General features: G+C 31.7%; 1 protein-coding gene across 1 annotated transcript in view; it reads left to right on the top strand.

The window, feature by feature from the left end:
• Positions 1 to 23009, top strand: part of LOC115244518 — a 79842-nt gene extending 56833 nt beyond the window's left edge. The window contains exons 4-17 of the mRNA XM_029822208.1: positions 4008 to 4138; positions 4780 to 5056; positions 6161 to 6278; positions 6521 to 6635; positions 8076 to 8179; positions 9862 to 10006; positions 10417 to 10492; positions 10924 to 11153; positions 11703 to 11775; positions 15099 to 15281; positions 16546 to 16938; positions 19728 to 19984; positions 20319 to 20748; positions 22993 to 23009. Coding sequence (XP_029678068.1) covers positions 4008 to 4138; positions 4780 to 5056; positions 6161 to 6278; positions 6521 to 6635; positions 8076 to 8179; positions 9862 to 10006; positions 10417 to 10492; positions 10924 to 11153; positions 11703 to 11775; positions 15099 to 15281; positions 16546 to 16938; positions 19728 to 19984; positions 20319 to 20748; positions 22993 to 23009 — 2549 coding nt within the window. The remainder of the gene's footprint in view (positions 1 to 4007; positions 4139 to 4779; positions 5057 to 6160; positions 6279 to 6520; positions 6636 to 8075; positions 8180 to 9861; positions 10007 to 10416; positions 10493 to 10923; positions 11154 to 11702; positions 11776 to 15098; positions 15282 to 16545; positions 16939 to 19727; positions 19985 to 20318; positions 20749 to 22992) is intronic.
• The last annotated feature ends 3936 nt before the right edge of the window (positions 23010 to 26945 follow it).

The raw sequence follows: 26945 nt of genomic DNA, 5'->3' as shown, positions 1-26945 counted from the left end.
TATATAATTTATAATAAATAAATAATTTACTAATTTACCGTAAGCGCTCGCTTATAGATACATATACACTTTTCTTGGATTTCAGGCCGATTGTAATAGTGATTATATACAATATAAAGATTTTATAATAAATAAATGAATAAATAATTTACCGTAAGCGCTCGCTTATAGATACATATACACTTTTCTTGGATTTCAGGCCGATTGTAATAGTGATTATATACATATATATAATATAAAGAAGTAATACATTAATTGAAGGAAATAACACATACACACACACACATACACAATAATGAATCAGTATTAGTCACATTCTCGAAATTTATTGAAATCAATTTCAATATTGAAATAATATGCATAATGAAAACACAGATTACTGTGAAAAATCGCAATTTCTAATATACGATTATCTAAGATCTAAAATAATATTCGTTACAAATAACAAAATTCAGAGCGCATATGCCTCATAATGTATGTATATTATACAGCTACATTATATTATTATAGAAAGCAAGACATAATGTGTGCAAAATACATATATATAAATAAATATTTAGCTTTTTCGACAATATTCTTATTTATTGAGCTGAATATTTTTATCGTCCATACATAGTCCAATGTTATTAAATTGTTATCCTTCAATTATCCTTTCTATTAAAATCTAAGATGACCTGAAAAAAAAAAATGCGTGATCATAATAATGATTGTGTGATTATCGCCGTTATAAAATTTTTCAAAAAGATTAAGATTTATGGTAAATCTTCCGAAAAGGTTACATCTCATCGATTATTTTTTGATTTTTACATATATTATAATGAATAAAATCCTTTCTGTCAGTTCTTAAATGCAAAGGGGAACTTTTATTGTTCTACTTTATTGCAAAGTACATGCGTGGATGGGGAAAGGACTCTGCCCTTCTATAATAATAAAGATAAATAAGTAAGACTTATCAGTATAACATGTACAAAAAGATTAATCTTAAATCTTATTGTTAGTGCCAGTCTTATGATAAACATACCCGAATATTTAGTGAATAAAGTTTTTCCTTATTAGATATTGTGATAAAAAAAAAATCATTAAATTCTGCTTGCAAAAAAATAAAAGTTTTTCTTTTGCTTTATAATTTCTCGTATTATATTTTGCAATTATTTAAATTATTTAAGCATTCGTGTTCGATGGAATACAATATATATAAAGTTATTTAGGCTCGAATCGAGAAGGGAGAGTGAAAGGGAGAGGGAAAGGGAGGAAAATGAAGGGAAAAGAGAGGGGGAGTATCTTATATATATTTATTTTTATATTCACCATCAGCTGCTATAAAAAGCACAGCGATATTTTCAACCACTGACTATCCTGAACGAAACTGATAACGAATTTGGTCACCTGAATTATACCACACTATTCTATATTAAAGGCTGCTATATATGAAGTATATCTAAATGTAATGATAATATGTATATAATAATATATAAATACTTTGATGATGAAATAATATTGTATGTTCTCTGCTAAAAAATGATAATATATCATGATTGAATTTTAATTACTTAAATGTTTATATTATTCTTTTTTATTTAGGTAACTTCATGTAGCTTTAATATGCATTAGTACAGTGTATTGCAGATGACCGAATTTGCTATGAGCTGCGATATGTCAACAAGTGAAAAACAGTCTCACAATCATGCATGAATTTTCCGCATTTTACATAAGCAAGGATGCGAATACGGTTTGCGTAATTTGTACGTGATAAGTCAAGAACTCTTGATCTGCGTAGTATTATATCATTATTAACAATTTAATGTTTGGTCGACACATTAGTAGCACAATCAAGTTTTGACTAAAAATATTTGAAAATTAATTGGCTGAACTTGTTTTGTTCGTAATATAAGTGCGAGGATACCGAACAACAATTGCTTTAGTATTACGATAATGATAATTGTTTGTACATCACATGCCGATTTAATCGAACCTTTAATTTACAGTAAACTTAACAAGATTTAATTTAAATTTTGATTAACAATTAATTCAGATTTTCATTAGCAAATGAGATATCGTGTAAGAAGTAGGCACAAATGCGACTAAAAAATTACTTAATACTCGACATGACTTGTATTACATCGATCCTATGTGTATATGCATCTCGTTGCCATCAGACCGTAAAAATAGTACAACTAAATATATGTATAGAGAATCGTTTCTATGACGCGTGAAATCATATCGCGGCTAGTGGAAATAGAACATAGCACGCTTGATTTTCACACAATAAATGCTTTCCTTTTCATGACACAAATCGACTCCTATGATCACCCTAATAAAAAAAAAAAAATATATATTCATATATAAATTTTGCTTAATTATTCTACAAGTTAATTAATAATTAAATTAACCGGAGTTTGCTTGAAACGATTATAAGAATCGATTTGTATCGACTCGTAACTTGAATGGAAAGCACTCAATATCGAGAAACACGCGAATTTTTATAAGCGACTTGTTTCACAATTTTTCAAAAAATATAATCTTTTTTACAATACTTGAGTATAATACTCATACTTTATATGTATGCTTTACAATACACTCTTTAGTTTAAGCAACATATTCCTTATTAAAAATTACATATAAAGTGATCCGGAAGGAAAATACAAATACTGCTTAGCGCATTCGAAATTTAAATAAAAAATATCATATCGGTTTAGATTTGATTTTCACAAATTATCGAAATGTAAGATTTGAATTTACAAATAATAAATAGTTTTTACATGATTATCTTTTACAAACTTGATCACCAAAATATAACTGATTAAATAGCAGGTTGCAGTTAAAGATCGGAGTATTGTAAGTCCCTGATGTCTTATCCAAATTAAGCAAACAGATGATGTTTAAGGTTAATTTGTTACAAGTCTTCGATTTTGAAATTTTAATCTCTTGAAATTTACGATAAGCAAGTTTTATAAGAGAAATTATCTTATAAAACTTGCGGAATTAAAGAATATAAATGTCAATAGTGATTAATTGGAAAATTGTAGACTTATAGAAACTTGATTGTCTCATTCATGGTCATATATGCCAATTATTAAATGACGAGAGAAATAAAACAAATTATTTATATTTTTGTCGGTAAATATACTGCCATTCTAAAAACCTATGATTTAATCATGAAGGAAAACGACGAGTCGAAAAACCAATGGGCGCATAACGCGAATAAATGCTTGAATAATGAGTCACCATGGAATTGTAAAATTAACGCGGAAGATTCTCCGCGACAAAAACATGCATTTGGCATTTTTTATTCTATATCTACTTTTCATTATTATCGCTCAGTGTCATGCCTTTTATCTGCTTTTCCGAAAGTTTACCTGCATGCCGCTTAAAATTACTCCAATTTTCCATAAGTGTTTTATTTTACCCAGCATTAAAACGTTGCAGGAATTCTACAATCCTCCGCGATCTCTCATCACGTTTTTTTATCGCAGCAAATGTAGTGGCTTCTATGTTTATCTTGCTTTACATATACTCGGAGAGTTAACCGGAATTTTGTCAAGGTGTTTTGAATTTTAAAAATTCTTTCCCCTCACCGAGGCAAATTTGCGAACTTGTATATTTGTATTTATACGTATTTGTCACTTGAAAAACGACGCGGAATTCAATTTAAAATAAAAGGGAACAATAAATAATCATTAAGAGTTGTAATGAATCTACGAACATAAGTCCGGCATCAAATTAATAAATTAAAAAAGAATCTCTTAGATAACCATCTTTAAGGAAGAAATTGGTTAAATAAATACTATTAAAAATAAGAGTTTGTGAAAGTCGTATTTGATCAATATTTAAACAATGTTTTGATCAAACATGTATATCATAAGATCTCTGATTATATAATTCAATTAGACAATTGGGTATATTTGCGATTAAAAGACCAAACAATCAAATAAAGCGATGACATTACAATTCAATTAAAAAAAATAATAATAATGAGATTTTTTAAAAAAAAATTATGAACTTTGCAGGACCTACTCTGGAACCACCATTACCCAGACGAAAGAAATGCCCAGAGCTTGCTTATAAGACACACGGGTTTATCACAGCAGCGGACGGTGGTGGTATCGATGCCATCGACTCGAACGTCGTAGCTGATAAGGTATGGGATAGATTTATGGATTATATTCTAGTATCAAAATAATATTAATAAAATGGTATTAATAAAAAGATATTGCTGGATAGATCAATCGTTAATTAAGTAAATCGGAGTGTGTTTGGTCTCTTTCAAAGGGGTCCTTAAAAATTGAAATTTATCTATATAATGCGAAATTTGGACATATCTGATTATATTCTGTGCAAAGTTTTTTTCGTTGCGTAAACTATAGATATATGCAGAGTTCTAAAAGCCGACTTATACAATCTGTTTCTTTCGTGCTGATATCGCGTGTTATTCACGGAGCAGCAGGCCAGTTTATTGATACACATTGTTCCGGAGCTGTTTTTTAAATACCGCATTTAATATTTTACTATTAAAGATAGCAAATTTATCATCAATCGAAACACAACAAGAGGAAGAAAGAACTAACGATAGAATTCTTCCGAGAATTAAGAAATACAAGGTCAGCATATAGAAATTAGCATATAAAGATTGATATTTTTGTGAATATTTTTTAAATTATTCCTAAAGAGTTGTATGTGTAATAAAAGAAAAAAAAATGAAACGTACGACATTAGATATATTAATTTCCAAGGTGTATCAAAATATTAATTGAGTTTAAAATATCGACTTTTGCATTGCAGGAAGTCACATCGGCATTGCCACCAAGTCAGCTGAGCAAAGCGATATCTCGTATAAGCACCGAATACCGGCTGCAATTTGCTTGGCCTAAAAAACCTCAGCTGATAAATGGCGAAACTCAGGCACCGGTTGTAGCGGCGGGTTTTTCCGCGGCCAGTACAGGCCACTACCCGCCAAGGAAGTCGCTCAGCATGGGGGCCCTTAAACAAGGCATAACGACTACTGGACCGGCACCGGTACACAAAAAGCGACCAGGCGACTTCGGACACAAACGTGATGGTACTTGTTCATTGTCATGACAATCTGCATATATTCCAATGTTAATCAATAGATCCGAAGGAATGTCATAATTCTTAAACAAAAAACTCTGTGTTAATTATAATATACTTGCGTTAATTATAAATTAACCCTTTCACTGCTAATGATCACTATTCATATTGTATACACATAAAATAATCTCCCTTTAAAATTATTTTTATTACATTTTACAATTATAAAATTTTAAATTATTTAAAATATTAAATTTTAATAACGGCCACTATAATGAACAGCCAGTACGCGCACGAACAGCACGAACGTCCGATGGTGAGACAGGAATTATTTATTTATTATGAATGCATAGCAACAATGTTTATCTGTTATCGTAGCGAACAAAATAAAATTGTCACGAGATATGGATTTTATCAGTACAATCTATCGTAAACTTAGACTTTGTTCGCGACTCGCTTATATAGCGTTTTATATAGCGACAGCGTAATGACGATATTTTTATCATTTAATAAACGTTTATAAAAAAATATCGACAATCTTAATGATATATATTTTCCAAGTGCGTATCGTCATAATTGCAATAGAAATCAAATCTCTTTCAAGGTGAATGGCATCTCAAAAGAGATGTTACATAAAATTCTTTACAGTTTCCGAAAGAGATTTGGTTTTTGTTTCTATTCTGATTCGATGCGCACTTTGAAAATATATTAAATCATTATATATTAAACACAATATCACAATATAATTAGAAAATATTTAAAATGTCATAGTGATAGATTTAAGCGCTTGTGCGATACAATAAGCATAGCGGATACAAGACAAACGGATTCCGATATTTTTATTTTTAAAGAGTAAAGAGGCTAAGTAAAAATCCATTCCCTCCGGAGAAAAAGAAATAAAATTCTCTCTCTTTTTTATTTATATGTATATTATTATTCGCAAATTATATATATATACCAATTACATTTCTTCAATGCATTTGAAACTTGTAATGTTTTTTCTTCAATCAAACTTGGTGATGTAAAATGCATCAAACCAAAGAAAAATTTAATTATGTCTAAGAACGAAATTGTATACATTACTCGCAAGTATTTTTTCATATGTTTCTTATAGGGATTCAGGCGTCAGAACTGGAACCATTGGTAGGCAGCGGAACGGATGCAATCGACGGGATGGTACCAGAGGGCGACGAGCGCGAAGAGGATATAACGGACTTGAAAATAACTTTCAGGTCAGATTGTCAACCGGAATTGTTAATATGTTTTCTCGCGTAAAGCTTTCACGAAAGGACAGGAGAAAACGAAAAAAGAAATAAATAAATAAAAACGAGAAATAAAAGAAGGCATCTACGACGATTTCTATCGGTGTGAAGACGCGATAACGTGTGATAACGCGACACGATTACGATGACAACAATTGTTGTTAACGATGATGATTTACACGATCATTACACGTAAAATTGATTATTTGCAGGAAAAAAAAGTTAAATAAAAACGTACGGGTATCGGAGGCGCCGGGCAAATCGCAAGTGAAACCATTTCCTATGGCGGAGGTAATCGAGCTTCGGCGACTCGCTGACGAGTATAAGGTAATCCGTGGGATTCGTTTTGTTATTTCAGAAGGTTTGGTTATTTCAAGGTTTTTCTTCGAATTAGCACGTGCTGATTTTCTTCACGCAGTTCATCCCTCTCGCGTAAATAACCCCTATCATAGTTTCTCATTCTTCGTATCCACTCAATTGCATACAATTGCTTAATTAATCTAATTAAATATCGAGTTTACTTTTCAACGTTCAGGCGTAAATAAACAATTTTTCAATCGTCAAGATTTTATATGTTTTGTATCGTTTTCTTGTATTACGTGACGTTTCATGTAACAACGAAAATTCAACGGTTACAAGTGTGCGATGCAAATCGCTGCTTTAAGCAATGGTATAATACATCATACTGATAATATACGGCTTTCGATCTTCGTCGTTAAAACTTTTTTTCAAAACAATCGTTGAAAGCAATTATTTGAAAAGTAGACTCATTTTATTTACACGTGACTTTTCACTAACAAACAATTCTGTGTCAAAATTGATGTTTAATCGTTTTCCACGATTTCGTAGTTTTGTTATACTATTTCTGAATATATTCTCAAATGTTATCCGAACAGGGCATTTAGTGTTTTTTCAAGCATGTTCTGTGTTCTCTTAGGCCGATTAGCACTGATGATCTGATTAATTAACTCTGGTTAATGATTTGTTAATTTAAATATTTTCAATGTCCCAGATTTATTTTTTAGACATATCAAAACACACTTTTTATAGCAAATCTATGATTAAGTTAAAAAATAATGTTTCTTTAGCTATAAAAATACTCAATGTGGGAAAAAATTTACAATTTACAATAAATACTAACTTCTGCGATAAATACTCTTATTTTCGATATTTCAACTAACAATAAGAATAAATCGGCTCTAGATTGGTAAAAGAATTTAAAAACGAAAGGTTTGCCGAACTTAATATTTTGTTTAAACATAAATAATTTTCTCGATTGCCTAATTCATTCAATGATATGATATAATCGAAGCAAATATTGATCAGCATTGGTGCAACCGGCTTTTATAAGAAAAATAATGCAAGTATTTTCCTCCGATTTTGATAAGCTTTGGATGTTATAGATGTCTAGATCAAAATAAGAAGTACGTATCTTTTTATTTATTTGCTTACATCGTTCCCCATTCAGCGACTTCGCTCCGATATTTTTCTCGTCTATGTTTCTTTAAGGAACTCAGGGTGGTTTATTTTAATAAAAATCTCGAATTGAGATTTATTAGTTATTTGGTATTGTACCAAGGAAAAAAATGTGCCCCATGCACAACGATTCAGTTTGAAAGAAAAATTTAATTTTCTTTGAAACTGACGCACATCCGCTCTTTGGCTCTTATTAGGCCGGTAAATGTAAAATTGGTGTTTCACATAGAGAGTTTTACTAATTTCTTAGTCGTTAACACATAGATGTTGATATCTTTTGGTTTACATTAGCATCGTGACTGGGGTTGTGACTGGGATCTGACAGCCGAAGACGAGGCTTCATTGTGGAAACAAGTCTCCAATAATCATGCGCTCAACGCTCTATCTCTTGCCAGGCTAGTACATCATTTTCTAATAAAGAACTCATTGTTTTGTGATTGCTATTACACGATTGATGTTTCTCTCAATTCAACTCATTGTCAGTTCAATTTGCGATCCGAGTCTATTCTTTTTGAGAAACGTTTCACACAAAAACGCGTAGTTAGATATACCGTAACAAATAAAATATTGTTATTGCCAAAAATCATCAGCAGCAAACTAGATTTATATAGTGTGGTACATATGAATTTTCTTTCAATCAAATTTATCACAAACTTGTATTTCGTTTTTTCACAAACATATTTTTCAGATACGAAAATTGTAAGTAAGAAATTAATGTAAAATTACTCTAAAAACCTTTTCAGAAACATGTGTGTTTGATTGCACTTTGTGTATCATGCATTAACGCACTTTGAATATCAATCATCTTTGTATATCTCTTTAAACAATTCGTATATCATAATGCAATTTATTGTTTCAAAAATCGTTCACATGTTGGAAGAAATGAATCTCTGATAGGGTTGATGTATGCGTGTGTATATGTATTTGTGTGCGCGTTCAAGCAATTTGAAATCTTACTGACAGATATAAACAGATAAAAATGCATCAAATATTTTGGTATCGGACTACAGATGTTATTTATATTTATTGTCTTCATGGTGTTATAAATGTTGTTCACTACACAAGCGTGTCGTTCACAAGCGAAAGCAGTCACGATTTTGCGGAGAAAAATTCACAAATGTTCGAGCGTGCTCGCACCTTCACACTGATTTCGTCGTAGTTAGCTAACTTTCTGTGTATTAATAAAGAGGTAATTATATTTCGTCGCAGCAATAATCCGTGATTTTCGTTAGTTATTAATTTTTAAATTAAACAGCAAATCTCTCAAACTCATTTGTAACATGATAATCGAAATCTAGATATTTATTGTTTAACACGAACGTTATTAACTGTTAACTAGAGCAGTTTTTTATAAGCAATTTGTGATAAATGAAGAAATAAATTATTAATTAATATCAAGACGTGCGAAATATCTAACATACGAGTTGACCGTGGCAATTTGACTTATCATCGAGTGCAAGGGCAGTTCGACTCACCATCACCGAGACACAGGATGTAGGGTTGATATCGATGATAAAACTAAAATTTGCTCTAAACGTTCCAGTGACGGCAGAGCCCCAGATAAACGGAGATGTCACCGGTGGAGATTCGAGTGTCGCCTCGACGCCGCCGTCGCAAAAACACGCGGCAGTGCCGATGTCTGCAATGCAAGCAAGTCAGTGGTTAGATGATGAACCAGTAGTGAAAAGTCCGCCGGAGCCGACAAGGGTAAAGTCGCCAGAACAGATGATCATGCGTTCACCAGAACCTGTAAACTGGACTGTACCTCTTGACACCGGCAAGACTTTCACTGTTACGCAAAACGTCCGAGAAGGTAAGATAATTTTGCTCGCATTAATTAAAAGTAATAATAATTGAAAAGTATTTCAGAAGGATTAGTTGTGTCTTTGATGAAAATTTTATTGAGAAGAAACATTAAAAACCTGATATATATCTATCATTATAAAAAAATTATGCATACCTCTCTATTCCTTAACACAGGTAGCTTTATTAAATTTTATTTTTTTATTTCCTCTTCATATTTCGATAGTTGACCTAATACGACTATCATACAACCGTCTTTTGATCGACTCTTTAGATCGGTTACTAAGGAAGAGAAGGAGAAGGAGAATAGGAAGGTTGCACCGATCGCCAGCATGATCGCTACAAAGCCACCAGCGGGCCGACCGTCTTCGGAGCAAGATAGACCGATACATGGTTTATTGCAGGACGATACTAAAGCGGTATGCAGATCTTCTATGCTTTCATAAGATCGGCTTTTATCGGGTGTTGTCAAAGCATTTTAAGAGAATGCAACTTTCTTTTTATTTTCTTAAGGAGATTTGAGCGTTACTCTCGCTAATTTATGAAGGATATCTCAAAATGCGCGATCATTTTGTGTATAACAATTTTTTTTGCAACTATTACTTTTTAAAAACTTACTAAAACCGTCAATTTTCCTAAAAAAAAAAAAAAAATATGAAATTTTATGTACAGATACAAATTTAATCCGAAATTTATATTTATGATGCGCTTACAATTAAATGTAGAACCAAGTAACGCCACTGATAATGGGAAGGTACTTATAATATTTTTTTAACAGTGATTATATCTAAACTATAATGTATTATTTCTGATACTAATTTTGTCATAGGATAATGATCGAGCCACCGCTCGCGCAAGAAAGGATTTCTTGATCCGTCACCATCTTGACCGTACTACTGGTGTGGGTACGTGTTAATAACTCACAATCAGTTAAATCAATTGATTTAAAAACAATATAATAAACATTAATATAATAACTATATTTTTAACTACATTAATCTTTATCATTATCAAAGAAAATCCATATCTATATAGGATGTTTTCGTGTTTCGATGAAAAAAACAAGTAATATTAAATGTTGCCCATTCATCTGTAACACTCTGTGTATATAACTCGATTAATAAACGAACAAATAAATTATATATACACAATTTTATAAAAAAAATATATAATTATTAAATTAATTATTTATCAAAGTTTTCAAGTATATATATATAATTAACTATATAATTTTTATAAATATCTATAACTATCTATATATCTATATTTTTCATTATTCCAGCTTTCTATAAAAATTGTCTTGAAACGAATTGAAGAGAAATTTTGTTCTACCAAGGTGACGGTGCACTACTTCCCTCTCCAACACGAGAGAAGTTGGAGCCTGTGATCCCACGACGTCGCGACGATATCAAGGAGCATCGAGACGAGATTCAGCCGCGAACTAAATCCAGTCCCAAAAACAGTCCGAGAACCGGACGCTCGCAGAGTCTTGGACCGACTGTCACCGATCGTAGATCTCCTAAACGTCAGCCTATACGCGCACCGTCCGTTACTAAGGACGCCAAGGTATATTATCTATAAATAATAACTTTTAATTGATATCCTAACTTTTGATGTTTTTTTTTAAACGTTTGCTGAAACTTGGTTAAGGCCTGTGATCCTAATTTTTCTAAGCAAAACACAAAATTTGATGTTTGTTGTTCAATCGCGGGTATTTTCAACTGTGACGTTACTGCATTCACAATATACATGTATAGAAACTGCCGTTGTTTAGGAAGAAATAGGACTCAGCATGTGTTATATGTCATCAATTTATCAGACCGAAATTTGTCTATTGACGATTACAAATACAAAAACCAATGTAGATGATCCAATTCTGAAAATTTTCTAATAAAGCTATCTTGTACACACATATACATACAACATAATTAAATTCTTTTACTGGAAACAATCTTAAAAAACACAATGTTTTAAAAGAAAAAATAATATTTTAATAATATATTATTACTCATACAATAATTTTAATTTTACGAGATTATTTAAATGGATAAAACTGCGATCGCGATTTGATATTGCATCAAACCTATTCCAAGAAATTTACTTTTGTTTGTTAAGGAGAAGGAGAAAGAGATGAAGGATAAAGAGCAAAGAGAGAAAAGCAGCGAGCGCGAAAGGCATCCACGACCGAGTAAGTAATATAAACCAAATGGCAATTATATTTTACATTAGCTATACCAAAAGTACTATCAGTCGATTTCCAGTATCCCAGGAGATTGTATCCCGAATCGATTGAAGCTCGTAATTTGTCAGTCGAATCCCCTTTGCATTTTCGTGCATAAACTGGATTTAGAAATAGAGTACATATATATTTATATTGTATACAACTTTATCGATTGCTGTCTGCTCTTGTGGGCCTCGAAAGTCGAACGTTATATAATTCGTCGTATATACATGATTATTATATTTGTATACAAATTGTACGCCAAAGATGCTCACCGCTCGCGAGATTTATATATATTTTATTTATATAACAAAAGTGCATTTTGTTAAACTTTAAGAAATGATGGTAAATATTGACAAGAGAGGATCCCTAGCTTCAATGAACTTGACTTTGACATATTTGGTCAAGATTTCGACTTTATGTAGCCTCCGAAAGATTTTAGCCGTCGGTCGTTATTTATTAAAAAATTATTAACAAATAAAGTTCTATGCAAATCAAGTTAAACTCGCAATAAAAAGTTCAATGTTGACCATAATTTATTACAAAGCCATGCTTTACACATATACATTTAGAAAAGACAGATCTTTGTAAAGGATGTTCGAAAATCTCACAGATTTAAAAGTAAATATATCGACACGGAAAAATCTCTTTGCATAGGTTTGCAACTTTTCATGAAGCAAGATCCATCCCATGTTGTCCAGTACTTTCATTTGCAGAACAAAGTCTGATAAATTATATAATTTTACATATATGTGTTTGCAACTTTCTATGCAAAGCGAGATCCATACTACATTACCCTATGCTTTTATTGTGTGTGTGTGTGTGTGTGTGTGTGTGTGTGTGTGTGTGTGTGTGTGTGATGAGATTTATAATTATATACTTTTATATGAGTTTGGAACTTTTAATGCAAAGCAACGTCCAAACGTGAATAAACTATATATTTAATATATACAGAAAGTTGTAAACCATATACAAACATATAATTATACACCTTTTCACACTGAAAGCACCGGGCGATGTGGAGAGTTCATTTCTCGTATGGAAAATTGCAAATTTATGTGGAGCCCTTTCCATGTCCATATATTCACTTTCCAATTTTTGAGATTTTTAAACACACTTTATAAAAGGCTGTCTATTTGTCTAAATATGTATGTAGAATATGATATGTAAAATAATATATATATATATTGTCAATATTGAAAATTTATTTATTTATTGAATTTTTATTGTGTTTTATTTGCATAAATCTTTATTCGTTAATATTTTTTTAATAAATAACGAGCGACAACTAAAATCCTTTGAAGATTACTCATAGTCGTAATATATGCCAAAGTCAAGATCATTGGAGAGAACTGGATTCCTTTTGGTCAATATTGATCTAAGAAAATAAAAATTTATTTTCCAATTAATTTAAAAGCTTAAATAATTTTAAATATGATTTAACTTTTAATTGCTGAGGAGAGAGCATATTTGATTATATATATATAATCAAATACACAATATATATATTTTATTTCTGCTAAGAATATATTTTATGAGATATATTCGCATAAAAACATTTGCTATGCGGTGAATGTCAATTATTCATAATTGCCTCATCATTAATGTTTAGGCAGATGCATGACAATCCTATCTACTTGTCTCTATCTCTTTGCCTTTGCCTTTAAAACTCTCGTCTAGTAATCAGTAGTTATATCGATAGACTGTATGAAGACTATCATGCGATGTATTTTTCGCCTAACCTCTGCCGCCCTTTGCGATTAAGCAAGCAAAATTCTATTTTTATCTTATATATGATGAATCATAATGATAGGTTTCCATATCGACTCCATCGTTCATGAACGCAATTCATTATACATATATTTATTTGCCATTTCATAATTCTTATCAAAACATATATTGTCATTTATACGTTCAGTACTCTATTAATGCGAATTTATAACGTATATTTCATGATTTCTATTATCTAATTTCCTCTAGATAAATAATTGTATCAATAATGTGGAAAATATAATAAGAAAATTCGATATAATTATATATTACTTGAACATAATTTTGCGCTCTCTCAATACATATAATATTGATAATTCTTTTTCAATTTTCTTCTTTATGAGTATGCTCGATTTTCATTACAATATTAAGTATACAAAACGAGAAAATTTAAAGAAAAATAAATTTAGAATAAATTAAAATTTAAAAAAGAAATATGTATATAAAAATAATTCTAATAAAAAAATATAAACTATGTAAGGGAAAATAAATTTTAAAATAATTGCGTGTGTTCCATTATTTTTGTGTGCTACAAACTTTACAAATGAAAATATGTACCTTGGTAATTTTTAACGGAAAATCACTGTACTATACCTCTACCACCTACTATTGCATTAATCTATAACGATGATTACGTTTTCTCGACATTATTATATTAACTCTAGAATAGAGATGGCTGATTCTATAACATGAATGCTTGATTTTATAACAACCGCGCGCATGATAGAAGCTAGAAGGTAATAAATTCTGATTTATAGCAAAATTTCTTTTGTATGTATCTCAAATTGAAATTTTATAATGGATTTTAATTTTATATGTATACATATATAGTAGTTCTTATATATATATCAATTTCTTTTCTTAAAATATTACTTATACATGATAATAAAAAAAAAGAAAAATATTTTGTGCACATATAAAATATTTGTTTCGGTTATTGCACAAGTTTTATAAAATGTTTTTAAAATAAGTCATGAATGACCCGGTATAGTGGATAATCAATCATAGCTAGGGTTAATCAACCATAGATCTATCATCGTTTTTTTTTTTTTTTATAATATATTAATAACCAAATTTCAATCAACAACAAAATTATTATATATATATAATCTGTATACACACAATACATACAAACTAATGCATTTAAAAAATTACTCCAATTTTCGCGAAACTTTAATGATGTAATTATAAAACCAATGAATAATACATCTTCCATTATTGTCAATGATTAGCTTTCATCATCATCATCGTCATCATCATTATCATCATCATGCTCCCTATTTTCTCAAGACGATCTTGTTTCGGTTTTTATACGTCTGCGCTATCATTATCGCGCTTCGTTATTATTGTCATCATTATTATCATTTTAATAATCTCCTATCACGCTTATCTTCTCAATTAAAATAATTCTCGTTTCGAATTATGTATCTTCTTCTTATGCAAACCCTATTCTTTTTCTCTCATGAGAATATACGATTGGGGGATTAGGTATCGTGAATCAGATTGATTAGGTGTGGCAGCGGGTGTTTCAGCCGCGGCGGGCCCAGGCCACCGTGTCCGTTGGAGCATACGGGAACTCGCGACTCCAGTTTCCTCGGTGACTGGCTTGTTGACACCATCTATACCGCCATTACCGCCGCCACCCCCGGGCCCAGGGCCTGCTCTGCTCCACAGGACACCCTTCCAAGCCGCGCATCGTAAATGTACGTTTAATATACCTGGCTACATACCTGCTGCCCGCCCATCCCATATCGGTTTAGCATTTTCAAAGAATTTACTGCATATCAAAGAGTCTAATAATAACTATTCTCAACCTTTTTCATAATTTATTCCGATTTATCTTCGCATTTTAAATGACGCTTTTCTCGAAAACCAAGATTTCCATCGAAAAATGTTTCGTACAGAAAAGTTTTGTGATTTCGAGGGGAACATAAGATGATGCCATTGATTTGATTTCGGATGAAGATCATGAGGTTATTTCAAGATCGTCTTCATTTTTTTAAACGAAACTGCCCTGATTTTTTTATAGTCGATTCCTCCCAATATTCGTCCTAAAAAGTTATAAGAGTAAGATGACCAGAAAATGAACAATTTACAAGATATTTTATTTTAATTTGACAATTTTACATAAACTATGAAATATCTTGTAAACTATTTATTTTTTGATTATCTTATCACAATACTTTTGTACACGAAATAATGAGAGGAATCAATTGGTGTAAATAAAGCACATAGTTGTTTTAAAGAAAAAAATATGAATTTGCAACGAGCAGCTATACCTAATTCACAAAGAATATTATTCCCCTTATCTAGCAACGGTAGACCGTACTACAATCGGTTCGCGTGTCGAATTCAAATTCCCTAAACTTTTGAGTAGCACCATGTATTACAATTTTATATCATATAGATAAATTACGTTATATTATTTGTTACTATCGCGTTATATTATTGCAACAAACAGAGTTTATTGGGTTGCGTTTTGATAAAACAACATATCTCATTATAAATAACAAAATTTTTCAACATACATTGTCTTAAGAGAGTTATTGATGAAGAACTCTATTCTATAATCAGTTCGGCATAGTAAAAAAAATCTATATTTTAAATATATTGTATCAATATACACACAACAGAATTTGTATACAATAAGCACAATACTTGGAACTTGTTAAAAATCAAGTAATTATTGACAAAATTAAACTTTATCGTTAAATAAAAAAATATAAGATGCATAAATCTTAAGATTAAAATTTTGCAAACAAAATTGATCGTTTTATATTTTTTTTCCGAAAGCTTTCTTTTAGTTTCTCAAGAGCGAACACATTTAAAGACCATACTTCCGATGAGCGATCAACAGTTTCAACTTTTATCGGGACTAGACAGATTAGGCAAGCTTTTGCGAGCACACAAGAAACGGCCTAGAGCTTTAATCATCAATTGTACTGTTTCTTGTACGATATGTTTTAGCCTTCCTCGCGACCACCGCCCTTCCCCATCGCCCTCTTCATCATGCCAAACCCACAACCACCATCACCACCAACACCACCACCACTGTCACTACCGCTAACAGTACTAGCGCAAGTACCGTCCCGGTAAAACGTTCCCCGGTAAAGCATTCGGTTCATACGACCGTCCATCACCCACCTACGTCGGGTGCTGCTGCTGCTGCGGCCAGGCCGGAGCGCGGCGTTAAAGATTTAAGCCAAAGGTGCCGAGGTGCGAATGACGAGGTTCAGGCAAAATTGGCCCGCGGGCATCCAGCAGCTGCGGCTGCAGCCGCCGGCAATGATCCATCATCCAAATCATCCCTCGATACGCGATCCGCATCAAATCAAGCCGCTACTGCCGTCGTCCAAGCTAGTAAGTAGCATGTTGTCGTGGTCTCGGTTTATAGCATCTTGCTCTTTTTTTAACGTCGCTCAGTCATTAATCAGTATCTTTGCTTCGTGTGCTCGCTGTTTTATATATCTATACGTAACGTAGGTGTAACTTTGGTACAGGATATATCTCTGTTTCTACCTCTATGTAATCTTTCACTTTATCACTCACTGATCTGTGTCTATTTCTTTTTCCTTTTCTCTGTACCCTCTAATCGTTACCTTTTCTCGTCATATTGCACGATAAAGTGTCGATTTAGCGAAGTTAATATTTGGATGCTGTGATTATGATAAATATTTTAAACTTTAGTACACATGTTAGAGAGTTATTATTATACTTTACTGCAGAGTACTTTATTGCATAAAGCATAATATGATCTCTCTTTTCCTTTAAGATGAGATATTAAGATAAGTTCTTAGATAATATTATGAAAGAATAAATTATATTTTTTTTTCTAGTAAATTATGGAAAATAAAAGAGTAAAGACATTTTCTTGTTGTATAAATCTATTGAATTTAAATTATAATTTCAAAGAATTTATATATATATAATATATATAATATATATTATATATATATATATATATGTAATCTCGAAAAGACAAATCCGACAAGCTAAAATGTTAAGTTAGGTATTGCAGACAGATTGATCGAACAGAAATCGATATCTTCCGGAGGCCACTATTAAAAATTCGCGACCATAATATCGAAGATACACTTTTAACATAATAGATCGTTGGATTTGTCTCTTCAAGATCGAATGGTGTCATTTTTCTCGAGAATTTTTATTTGAAAAATTCGCCTCTTTTCCTCCATAATGTAATGGGTGGGTTTCGTAGATTGGCGTGACTCGACTCGAAATTGTTTACGGGCTACCTCATTAATGTCCCATTTTTATTTTTTCATCTAAAGGACTAATATAATCCTTTTACGTAATATAATCAGACAGATTAAATCGAACACCCCGTATGTGTATGTGTATGTGCGTGTGCGTGTCGTGTGTGTGTGTGTGTGTGTGTGAACGTGTGCGTGCACATGTATATATGTATGCAAAGTGCTCGTGTGTGTGTGTGTGTGTGTGTGTGTACGTGTGCGTGCACATGTATATATGTATACAAAGTGCTCACAACCTCTGTACAATATTTTAATTGCATATTCTAGATGCAAAATAAAATAAAAAATCTTCTAATACAAAAATATTGACAATAGTTTTTGAGTTATAAATGATAAAACTTTGCCAATGATATTGCGTAGAACGCGCACACTCGGACCCATAATTACGGATATCGATCTGTCATCTGTCTCATTGATTTTTACGGGATTGATTTTTACAAACGAAATACTTTGACGTTTATTTAACTGACAGTTGTTCCGACTGTTGTGACTCTCGGTGTCTTAAAAATGATATGCGTGAAGATTTATATTGAGTATTTAGGCATTACACAATGCTTCCAAACTATAGATGTATAATATCTCTTTCAACGGCTTTGTGTGTGTGAAACCGAAGGGAGACTTATGGCTTTTATTCCGTCGTAGAAATTATCGAGGTTACAGAAGGACATATGCACTGTTATTTTAATTATTTTGTTGTCAAGCAACTGAAACGTACGAATATGAATTAATTAATAAATCACATTAGAACATAATGAATTGCGCTCTGCTTACTGCGCCTGGCTCTTATTTAGTCCATTTTCCATGTTTATGGATATTTTATATCAGAGCCTTTTCAACTTCCATTGCTAATATTTAAATCTTAACAATATCAATTATGTGTTCTTGGGTGGAACGTTATTGAAATAGATTATCGATTATGTATCTCTTTCTTGTCTCTGATATATAATGAGAAATGATGATATACATATATCAATAATATAACTAAAGACAATTTTTCAATTTTTTGAAGGATTGTTATGTGATCGATGCAAAGATAATAATTGAGAAGATTTTAAAAAATAACATAATTCTGGAAGCAGATTTTGATGTCAATTTTTTTCAGTATAATTAATTTTAATATTTTTAGTACGATAAAGCGTATATGTTATAACTTTTATCAATCCTTGTTAGGCGACACATACTCGCACACTATATTATTATATGTATCTATGTATCGCGTGTCTCGTGTGTATACACACACATCCGCATTGTGTCTTTCTATATTTTTTGTCGTACGTACATGTATTTGTGTCTATATGTATTGATGCGTATCTTTATATTGCGAAGAAACATTAAAAACCTGATATATATCTATCATTATAAAAAAATTATGCATACCTCTCTATTCCTTAACACAGGTAGCTTTATTAAATTTTATTTTTTTATTTCCTCTTCATATTATTTTATTATCCTTTTTTACTAGAGATTATATATATATATATATTTTTGTATATATTTATAAAAATATAAATGGCTCAAACTAAACTATTGCGAATATAGTAGTTGCTTACACAAAAGCTATCTGTGTTAAGGAACGGAAAAGTATGCATAATTTTTTTATAATAATAGATATATATCGGTTTTTTAATGTTTTTTCTCAATAAAATTTTCATGAAAAACACAACTAATCCTTCTAAAATACTTTTCGATTATTATTACTTTTAATTAATATATACTTTTATTACTTTTAATATATATATATAAAGTTCAAAAATAAAATATGTCGATTTTGGTATCTTTTTTTTACATTATTTAGTAATTGTGGCTATAATTTCACGTTAAATACATATATAATGAGATATAATATTATCCTGATGATTCTAACAATTTCTTTCGAAGAGCCTCTCACGCGTCCGCATAGCGAGACGAAGACGTGGGCACCATCGTCTGTACCATCAGCACCGCAATCGGCACCGCCTGAACTCGCGGCACAACACAAATCACAACATTCCCAGCACTCTGGCTACAAATCACCAGAGAGTGAAAGCGTCTCACTCGGTAGTTTTAGCGGCATAAACGGCCATAAGGATCTAGACTCAGAAAGAGATAGCCCATTACCCACGAACATACAGGATACATCCACGAAGACTGAGAAGGTCAGAAGCATAATTATACAGGGTGTAAACAAAACTTTGGGAATTATTCTAACAGTATATGTCTGGGACTAAACCGTGCCGAGATTCTTTACCATTTTTTCTTCCAATGAATAATTATCGAGATATGATAAATTAAAAATTTAAATAAAATAAAGAAGAATTAGACTAATAATACGACATGGCGGACAGGCACCGTGCTTAGATCGGGTAGTGGTTCTATCCAGAAATATAATGATTTTTCAACGCTTAATTTCACTGTTGCATTAACTATTTTATAAAATAGCGCTAACTTATAGGAGATAGTTGGAATTATTTCTTTTGTATTCAACTCTAGATCATTGGCATTGTTGAGGAGACGAAAGAACGACAGAGCCCAGAACCGTCGGTAAAATCCGTGGCGGGTACGAATTTAAGATACCTGGAGGATCCGACCTCCGAAATGGAGAAGAAGAAAGATAACAGCCCACCGACAACAATTACGACGACGCTGGCGGCAACATCATCATCTATGTCGCCTGCAACGCAACAGAGCTATCGTATTCTCGAGGCTGAGTCGTCGCCTCAGGATACTGGCGGCAGCGGCGGTACCACGAGCACCGGAAGTAGTACCATAGGCGGTTATCACGTCTTGGAGGCACCAGCAATAGTGCCGGATTCGACACAACGCTCGGCGGCGAGTGACGTTCTCGAGAAAGCGCGTAATCGCTTTGACAAGTTCTGGGGAAAGGGTAATAATGGCACGGAGAATTATATATATATATATAGTGTGTATATATATGTATGTATATACTATTCGTAACCTTCATGTATATCCTTTTCTACTGACACTCGAAGAATAGAATTTCGCCTGCACTCGATGACATTAAATCTCTTGATCTCCACTTTCTCAAAGATGAGATGATGTTAAAAATAATATATAAAAGTATATCACGATCTCGGTTTTTTCTGTGTATTAATAAAGAGGTAATTATATTTCGTCGCAGCAATAATCCGTGATTTTCGTTAGTTATTAATTTTTAAATTAAACAGCAAATCTCTCAAACTCATTTGTAACATGATAATCGAAATCTAGATATTTATTGTTTAACACGAACGTTATTAACTGTTAACTAGAGCAGTTTTTTATAAGCAATTTGTGATAAATGAAGAAATAAATTATTAATTAATATCAAAACGTGCGAAATATCTAACATACGAGTTGACCGTGGCAATTTGACTTATCATCGAGTGCAAGGGCAGTTCGACTCACCATCACCGAGAGTTTAAAAAAAAAAAAAAAAAAAAAACAGGAAAAGAACGTTTCAACGAAGGATTCCACGTTTTTCGTTTCGGAAAGGTAGGATGAGCCCTTCCGGGAAAGGAACAAGATTTCACCTCCCTATCGGTTGGTCTGTCCACGTACTTTCATAGCTTCTAATTGCTCGGGAAGTGAGATTGTAGTACGTAAGCAAAGAGGCGAAGAAATGAGCCGAGATAATGTCCCCGTAAAAAAATCCCTATTGATCGCCGATGATAATTCAAGATCTTCGTGACCGAAACATTTCAGGTTTCTTCGCATTAGCATATTGTCGATTCTGATATTCGAGAGTTGCAGAAGAGAATCACGCCTACCGAATATAAATTAGAATTTCTCAGAGAGTGCGATCACCAATATGAAAAAAAAATTCTCGTTAAAAGTTAAAAAAATAAGGGATAATTATAACGATTAATCAACGCTACTGAAGATTCCTGAAAATTATGATCGATAATTGATTTACGCGTTTATTAAGGGCAATTAACAAGCAAATTGTAAACGATCAAAATGATCAAGATGATATTAAGTACCTCGGATTAAACAAGATTAGATCCTGAAACTTTCACGGAGATACAATTTCGAAAAGATTAAAAAAGAAACCTTTACATCAAATTATCGATCATCAATAAAAATTTTCTGCTCTTTCTTCGCAATCAGAAGATAGATCGTAGGACCGTGGATCCGCGCAGATATCATTATTAGTAACAAAAAATGAAGTAATTCCAAACGAAAAAATTCAAGATGAAGAATCCGAATCAGGATAAAGGACTGACATGAGAAACTTATACGATGACGGTGCGTGCAGGCTATGCGTCGGTCTCGAACTCAAGGAATAACTTGAGAACATAACTACCTAACATTTATACACACATGCTTACATATGTATACAGATACACACGCAAAAAAAAGGTATTCGCATATTTCATCTTTTAATTGATCAGTGATCTCGTTGCAAGATTTCATAGGCTGCAAAAATAAAATACAACAGATCGCGTGAGACGCATATAGTGGGGGTAAAGAATTTATTTGCTCATCCATCTTATTTGAAATCTTTTCATGTAAAAAATAGAAAAATATCATTGCAAAGTGTATCTATTAAAATACGTTGTTTTTATTTATACTAGTATGTGGAATAAATATATAGCCATGTTTCTTCTTTGTGCAAAATTAGTTCAAAAAATGGGATGTAAAATTTATTTTTCTTTTTACTCACACACATACACACCAAACATATATATATGCGGATGCAAATACACGTACGCACATACATACGTGCATTTACGGACACGTGAACAAGTATTTAAGACGAATACACATTTACACGAATACATTAACGTTATATAGGATATTAAAGTGATCCCGTACATACGAGATCCACACATAGTTAAATCCGAATTCTTTTTCCATTTATAAATCTCGAAGCCGAGTATCGAGTATGGATAGGTAAAAAAAACAGCTTGTTGCTATAAATAAATAAAATCGGGAAGAATACGTAGCCTTTTAATCGCTTCTCGTGCGTTTTATATAAGTCTATATACGGAATATATAATAATTATATTAAACACGTATACACACTATGTATACAATTATGGGGTATAGCACTCGCGAATTATAAATAAAGTACGGTATTGCATTGAGAATTCTTCAGATCGATAATATCGTTATTAAATAATATTTTTCAGTGAAATAATATTACGTAACTTAATATTTGCAGAAGATTGTTATGCCTAAACATTTTACAAGGAGGAGGGAGGGTGGTTACAACCGAATTGATCAATTGCATGAATCGAATGATCAATTTTGTATATTTATTTAAATGTAATATATTTAAAATATTTATTTAGTTGTAGTATATTTATATATGTATAATTTCTGTTTGCGCTGGTTTTTAAATTTTCGAAAATTAATTTTTTTCTTATCTTTTTGTGCAGAAAATTGTCTAAGATAAGAATTACACACCTAGATTGAAGAGATCTGTGGAATTCTCGGCATAAAGAACCGCGAAATAAATTTCTTTTCAAATAGAGAGGAGATCTCTCTTTTTTTACATGTTATCGCCACAAGAAAACTTACTCCATTTCCAAACCGAATCTCGACCATCTCGCGTGTGATTTTGTGGACAAGTTTATCAATTCATTGTTATTAATAATTTCTAGCTAAAAGAAATCTTCTTTAATTGCGTTGCAACTAAAATTTATATCAATTTCTAAAAATAAGAACTTCACTATGCATCGCGAAATTCAGCGGCTACACTAAGAAAAAAAGTTGTTAACTTGACCAAATGTTCAACTGATTACCATTTTTTAAATTGAAATATTTATGTATTTAAGTCAAATATACGTCATGTTAGATTTAATATGTCGTATTTAATTTAAATATTTCAATTAAAGAAATAGTAATCAGTTGAACGCATTTAATCAAGTTAACAACTTTTTTTTTCTCAGTCTACAAGCAACGCGACTTTTTCACGGCAAAGAGGCTGTATAAATAAATTCATCACATAATATTATAGCAAAAATATTTTGAAAATCAGAAATGAGAGATTAATTTTTATTAGATCGTTTACCGCGAATCGCGGCGTAAATGGGTCGGGAGGATGGTCTCGAACAATTTAATCATCACTTCCGAAGCGAGATAAATCACGTAGTAAAGTATAGTGTTTTTTCACACAGAGTATATAGGGCGTTGAACATCTTCGCAATTAAAGTTCAACATAAAATATTGCTGTGTGCGTGACGACGATGATAATAATGACGATTACGTTTGAAAAATGCGATTCCAGCGTTATACTCGATCTATCGAAATGTCAAAATTTATCGAAAATGAAAATACGAATTTCTGAATTAGAAGCGAATCGAAATCGCGCATCGAAAAAACAAGAAAAAAGAATGAAAAAAAGGTGGACGCTATCTATGCATGCTGTATATTCCGTCTGTTTTCTTATGCAAATGTGTATATATTCTTTCGTACGTTCCTCTTTGAAGAAAACAATGGTGACGATAATAATGACGAAAAAAGATCTAAAAAAGCTTGAAGAGAGATCAATGATGTGCGAGAGTTTACCGATCTTTCGTTCGAACTTGCGAAATAAATATTGAAAATGTTCTTATTAAAATCACCATTAAACATCCTCACAAGTAAGAAAAAATATTTTAAATATTTTAAAATATAGAATATGTTCAATTTGAGAAAAACAAAAAAATTACATTTAAACAGAAACTTTTTTGATGTTCTATTGCAAGATGCTTAAAACAAACGATTTTTATTTCCATCATTTATCAGTGACGAACCAAAGAATTCGGAAAACACTCGCTCGTTCTCGTTTGAGAATGTTACAAGGCAAAAGAAGGCATCTATGGAGTTTTTCTTTTTTTTATGAGCGTGTATACGCATATACATTACACTCCATCCACAGATCCACGTCCAAAAGCTAACCAACTGCAATGAAGCAGTAACGATAATAATTATAACAATAATGATGTTAAATAATAATACTGAAGACACCGCTAAATATACATAAAAAAAAACAAAAGCTGGAATAAAGAATTAACGGAAGAAATTGGGTGGACAGAATTAGATTCACAACATGACGAGATCCAAGATGAAAGGAAATTTGAATTGTGCTACTCTGAAACGAGCCATCGCTGACGATGATATTGTTACTCGATATTGAACCTGAAGCTGATTTCGAATGACAAGAATAATTGTTAACACCTGATTGTGTGAGAGAACGATAAACAAGTTTCATCCAGCGTAAATAAGTTTAGCTAATGTGAAAGCTTCAAATCGATCAGTGATCCTCAGATTAAAAGATGATATAAAAAAATTGAGATGGGATTTTTAATCTAATTTTATTTAATTTTATTATATACTTATTTTTCTTTTTATATTTATATTTAATTACAAAAAAATGAAAAATCTACGAATAAAAATGTATTTTAGTTTAATAGATACTGTAGTATCTTTTATAATTTAAATCGTATAATTTTATGTATAAATGTCCAAGGGAATGGCAAATACTTACACAGTTTACTGCTCGCAATATTTATTTAACAACTCTCAAAATAAAATTCTTAAATTATTCGAAAAATGGGAAAAATCTGAGGATTACTGAAGCATATTATTATGTATATGAATCGCACAGTAGCGCTTCCCTCCAAAAGTCCATTGCATAAAAAGTCGGCCTAATTTTTCACCCAGAGAATGATCTTTTACTTAGGATTGCGACAGATTTTGGGCAAGAATATAACCCTTTTTGTACGTTTGCCTTTTGCCTTTCAATGTCGCAATTGTAACGCGGTGATTAAATATTCTTACTTGATGTTAGAAAAACTGTTAGCAATCACTGAATTAAAGAAAAGAGAATAATAATGATACTTATTGTTAGAATAAATCATGTCGTTTTGATTCACAAAACTCAAAATAAATAATCTTTTACTGCAGCATCGAGCAAAATGCCGACCATTTTTCCCAAATAACACGAAATTGCACAAGAGACATTTAATGGGCGTCCGTAAGATATATTCAAAAAGATTAAGGTAAATCAAACATCTCTTCCCAACGTCTTTTAGACGCTCGTGTCGTCTAAATTCCCAGATTCCATTCCCAGATAACTAATAAGTGTAATTAATCATATTGATTAATCATATTGCTGTAATGTTGATTAATATGATTAATCGTATTGTATTTCTGTCATGTTGGCAACAATAATACAATTGTTAAGAACATGACAGCAACCTTACAGACAGTAGACTATCTGGGTTGATAGGAGTTATCATCGTCACCGATTGTTCCATTACAGACATAGACGCTTCGTAGCATCGTTTAAGTGACGATGAAGGACCGGTTGCAACTCTGAATTCATTTGTCTAATGCAATCTCAATACGATTATTGGCTTGTTGTGCGCTTCCGTACGAACATTCTTAACATTTGAATTAAACACATATGATTACTTTTACTTATGGCAATCAATTCAATGAGAAATTCAAGATCGATCAATCAATTTCAAGACAAAAAGTTTTTGCCTTTTGATCACTACAAATCTTTAATTATTAACAGATTTTATACTATTACAAAAATACGGAAGAGATTTGTTTATATTTCATTTAATTTATAATTTTTATTTTATTTTATTTTCTCTATATACAGTCATTAGAGTATAGAAGAAACTTTTATCGAATAATGTCAGCTTTCGAGCTTATATTTCATATATAATCTTAAATAAAATAAAATGGATTAAAAAAGAATAAGATAAAATTAAATAGAGAAAATAAAAAATAAAATAGAAATTATAATGGAAATAAAAATTAATGGATTAAAAAAGAATATTTTAAACACCCATGTATTGCAGTAAAAAAAAATGATACTTGCGCTTGACTCAAATAAGACAAGTCTTGCTTCTTTTTGCTTAACAATAAAGATTTAAGCATTCGATATAAACGTTATCAAAACGAAAATATGGTACGTACATATATGTGGCTTACAGCACATCACAAATTAGCACTTTACAAGCTTACACTGCCCGTCCGAGTTCAAAAGTCGATATGTTTTGTGATTTTCAGAATGTTAGACCGCGTCTCATGTTCATTAAAATGCGATTCAATCTATCTATGAGAAACAATCTGTCTTCGCTCTCCGAAACAATTGAAAGGAAAGGCAAATATTAC

The sequence above is a fragment of the Formica exsecta genome, unplaced genomic scaffold (genome assembly GCF_003651465.1).
Source record: "Formica exsecta isolate Colony F162 unplaced genomic scaffold, ASM365146v1 scaffold82, whole genome shotgun sequence".
Taxonomy (NCBI): Eukaryota; Metazoa; Arthropoda; class Insecta; order Hymenoptera; family Formicidae; genus Formica; species Formica exsecta.
The sequence above is the reverse complement of the archived record's forward strand: the minus strand, read 5'-3'. Positions and strand labels throughout refer to the sequence as shown.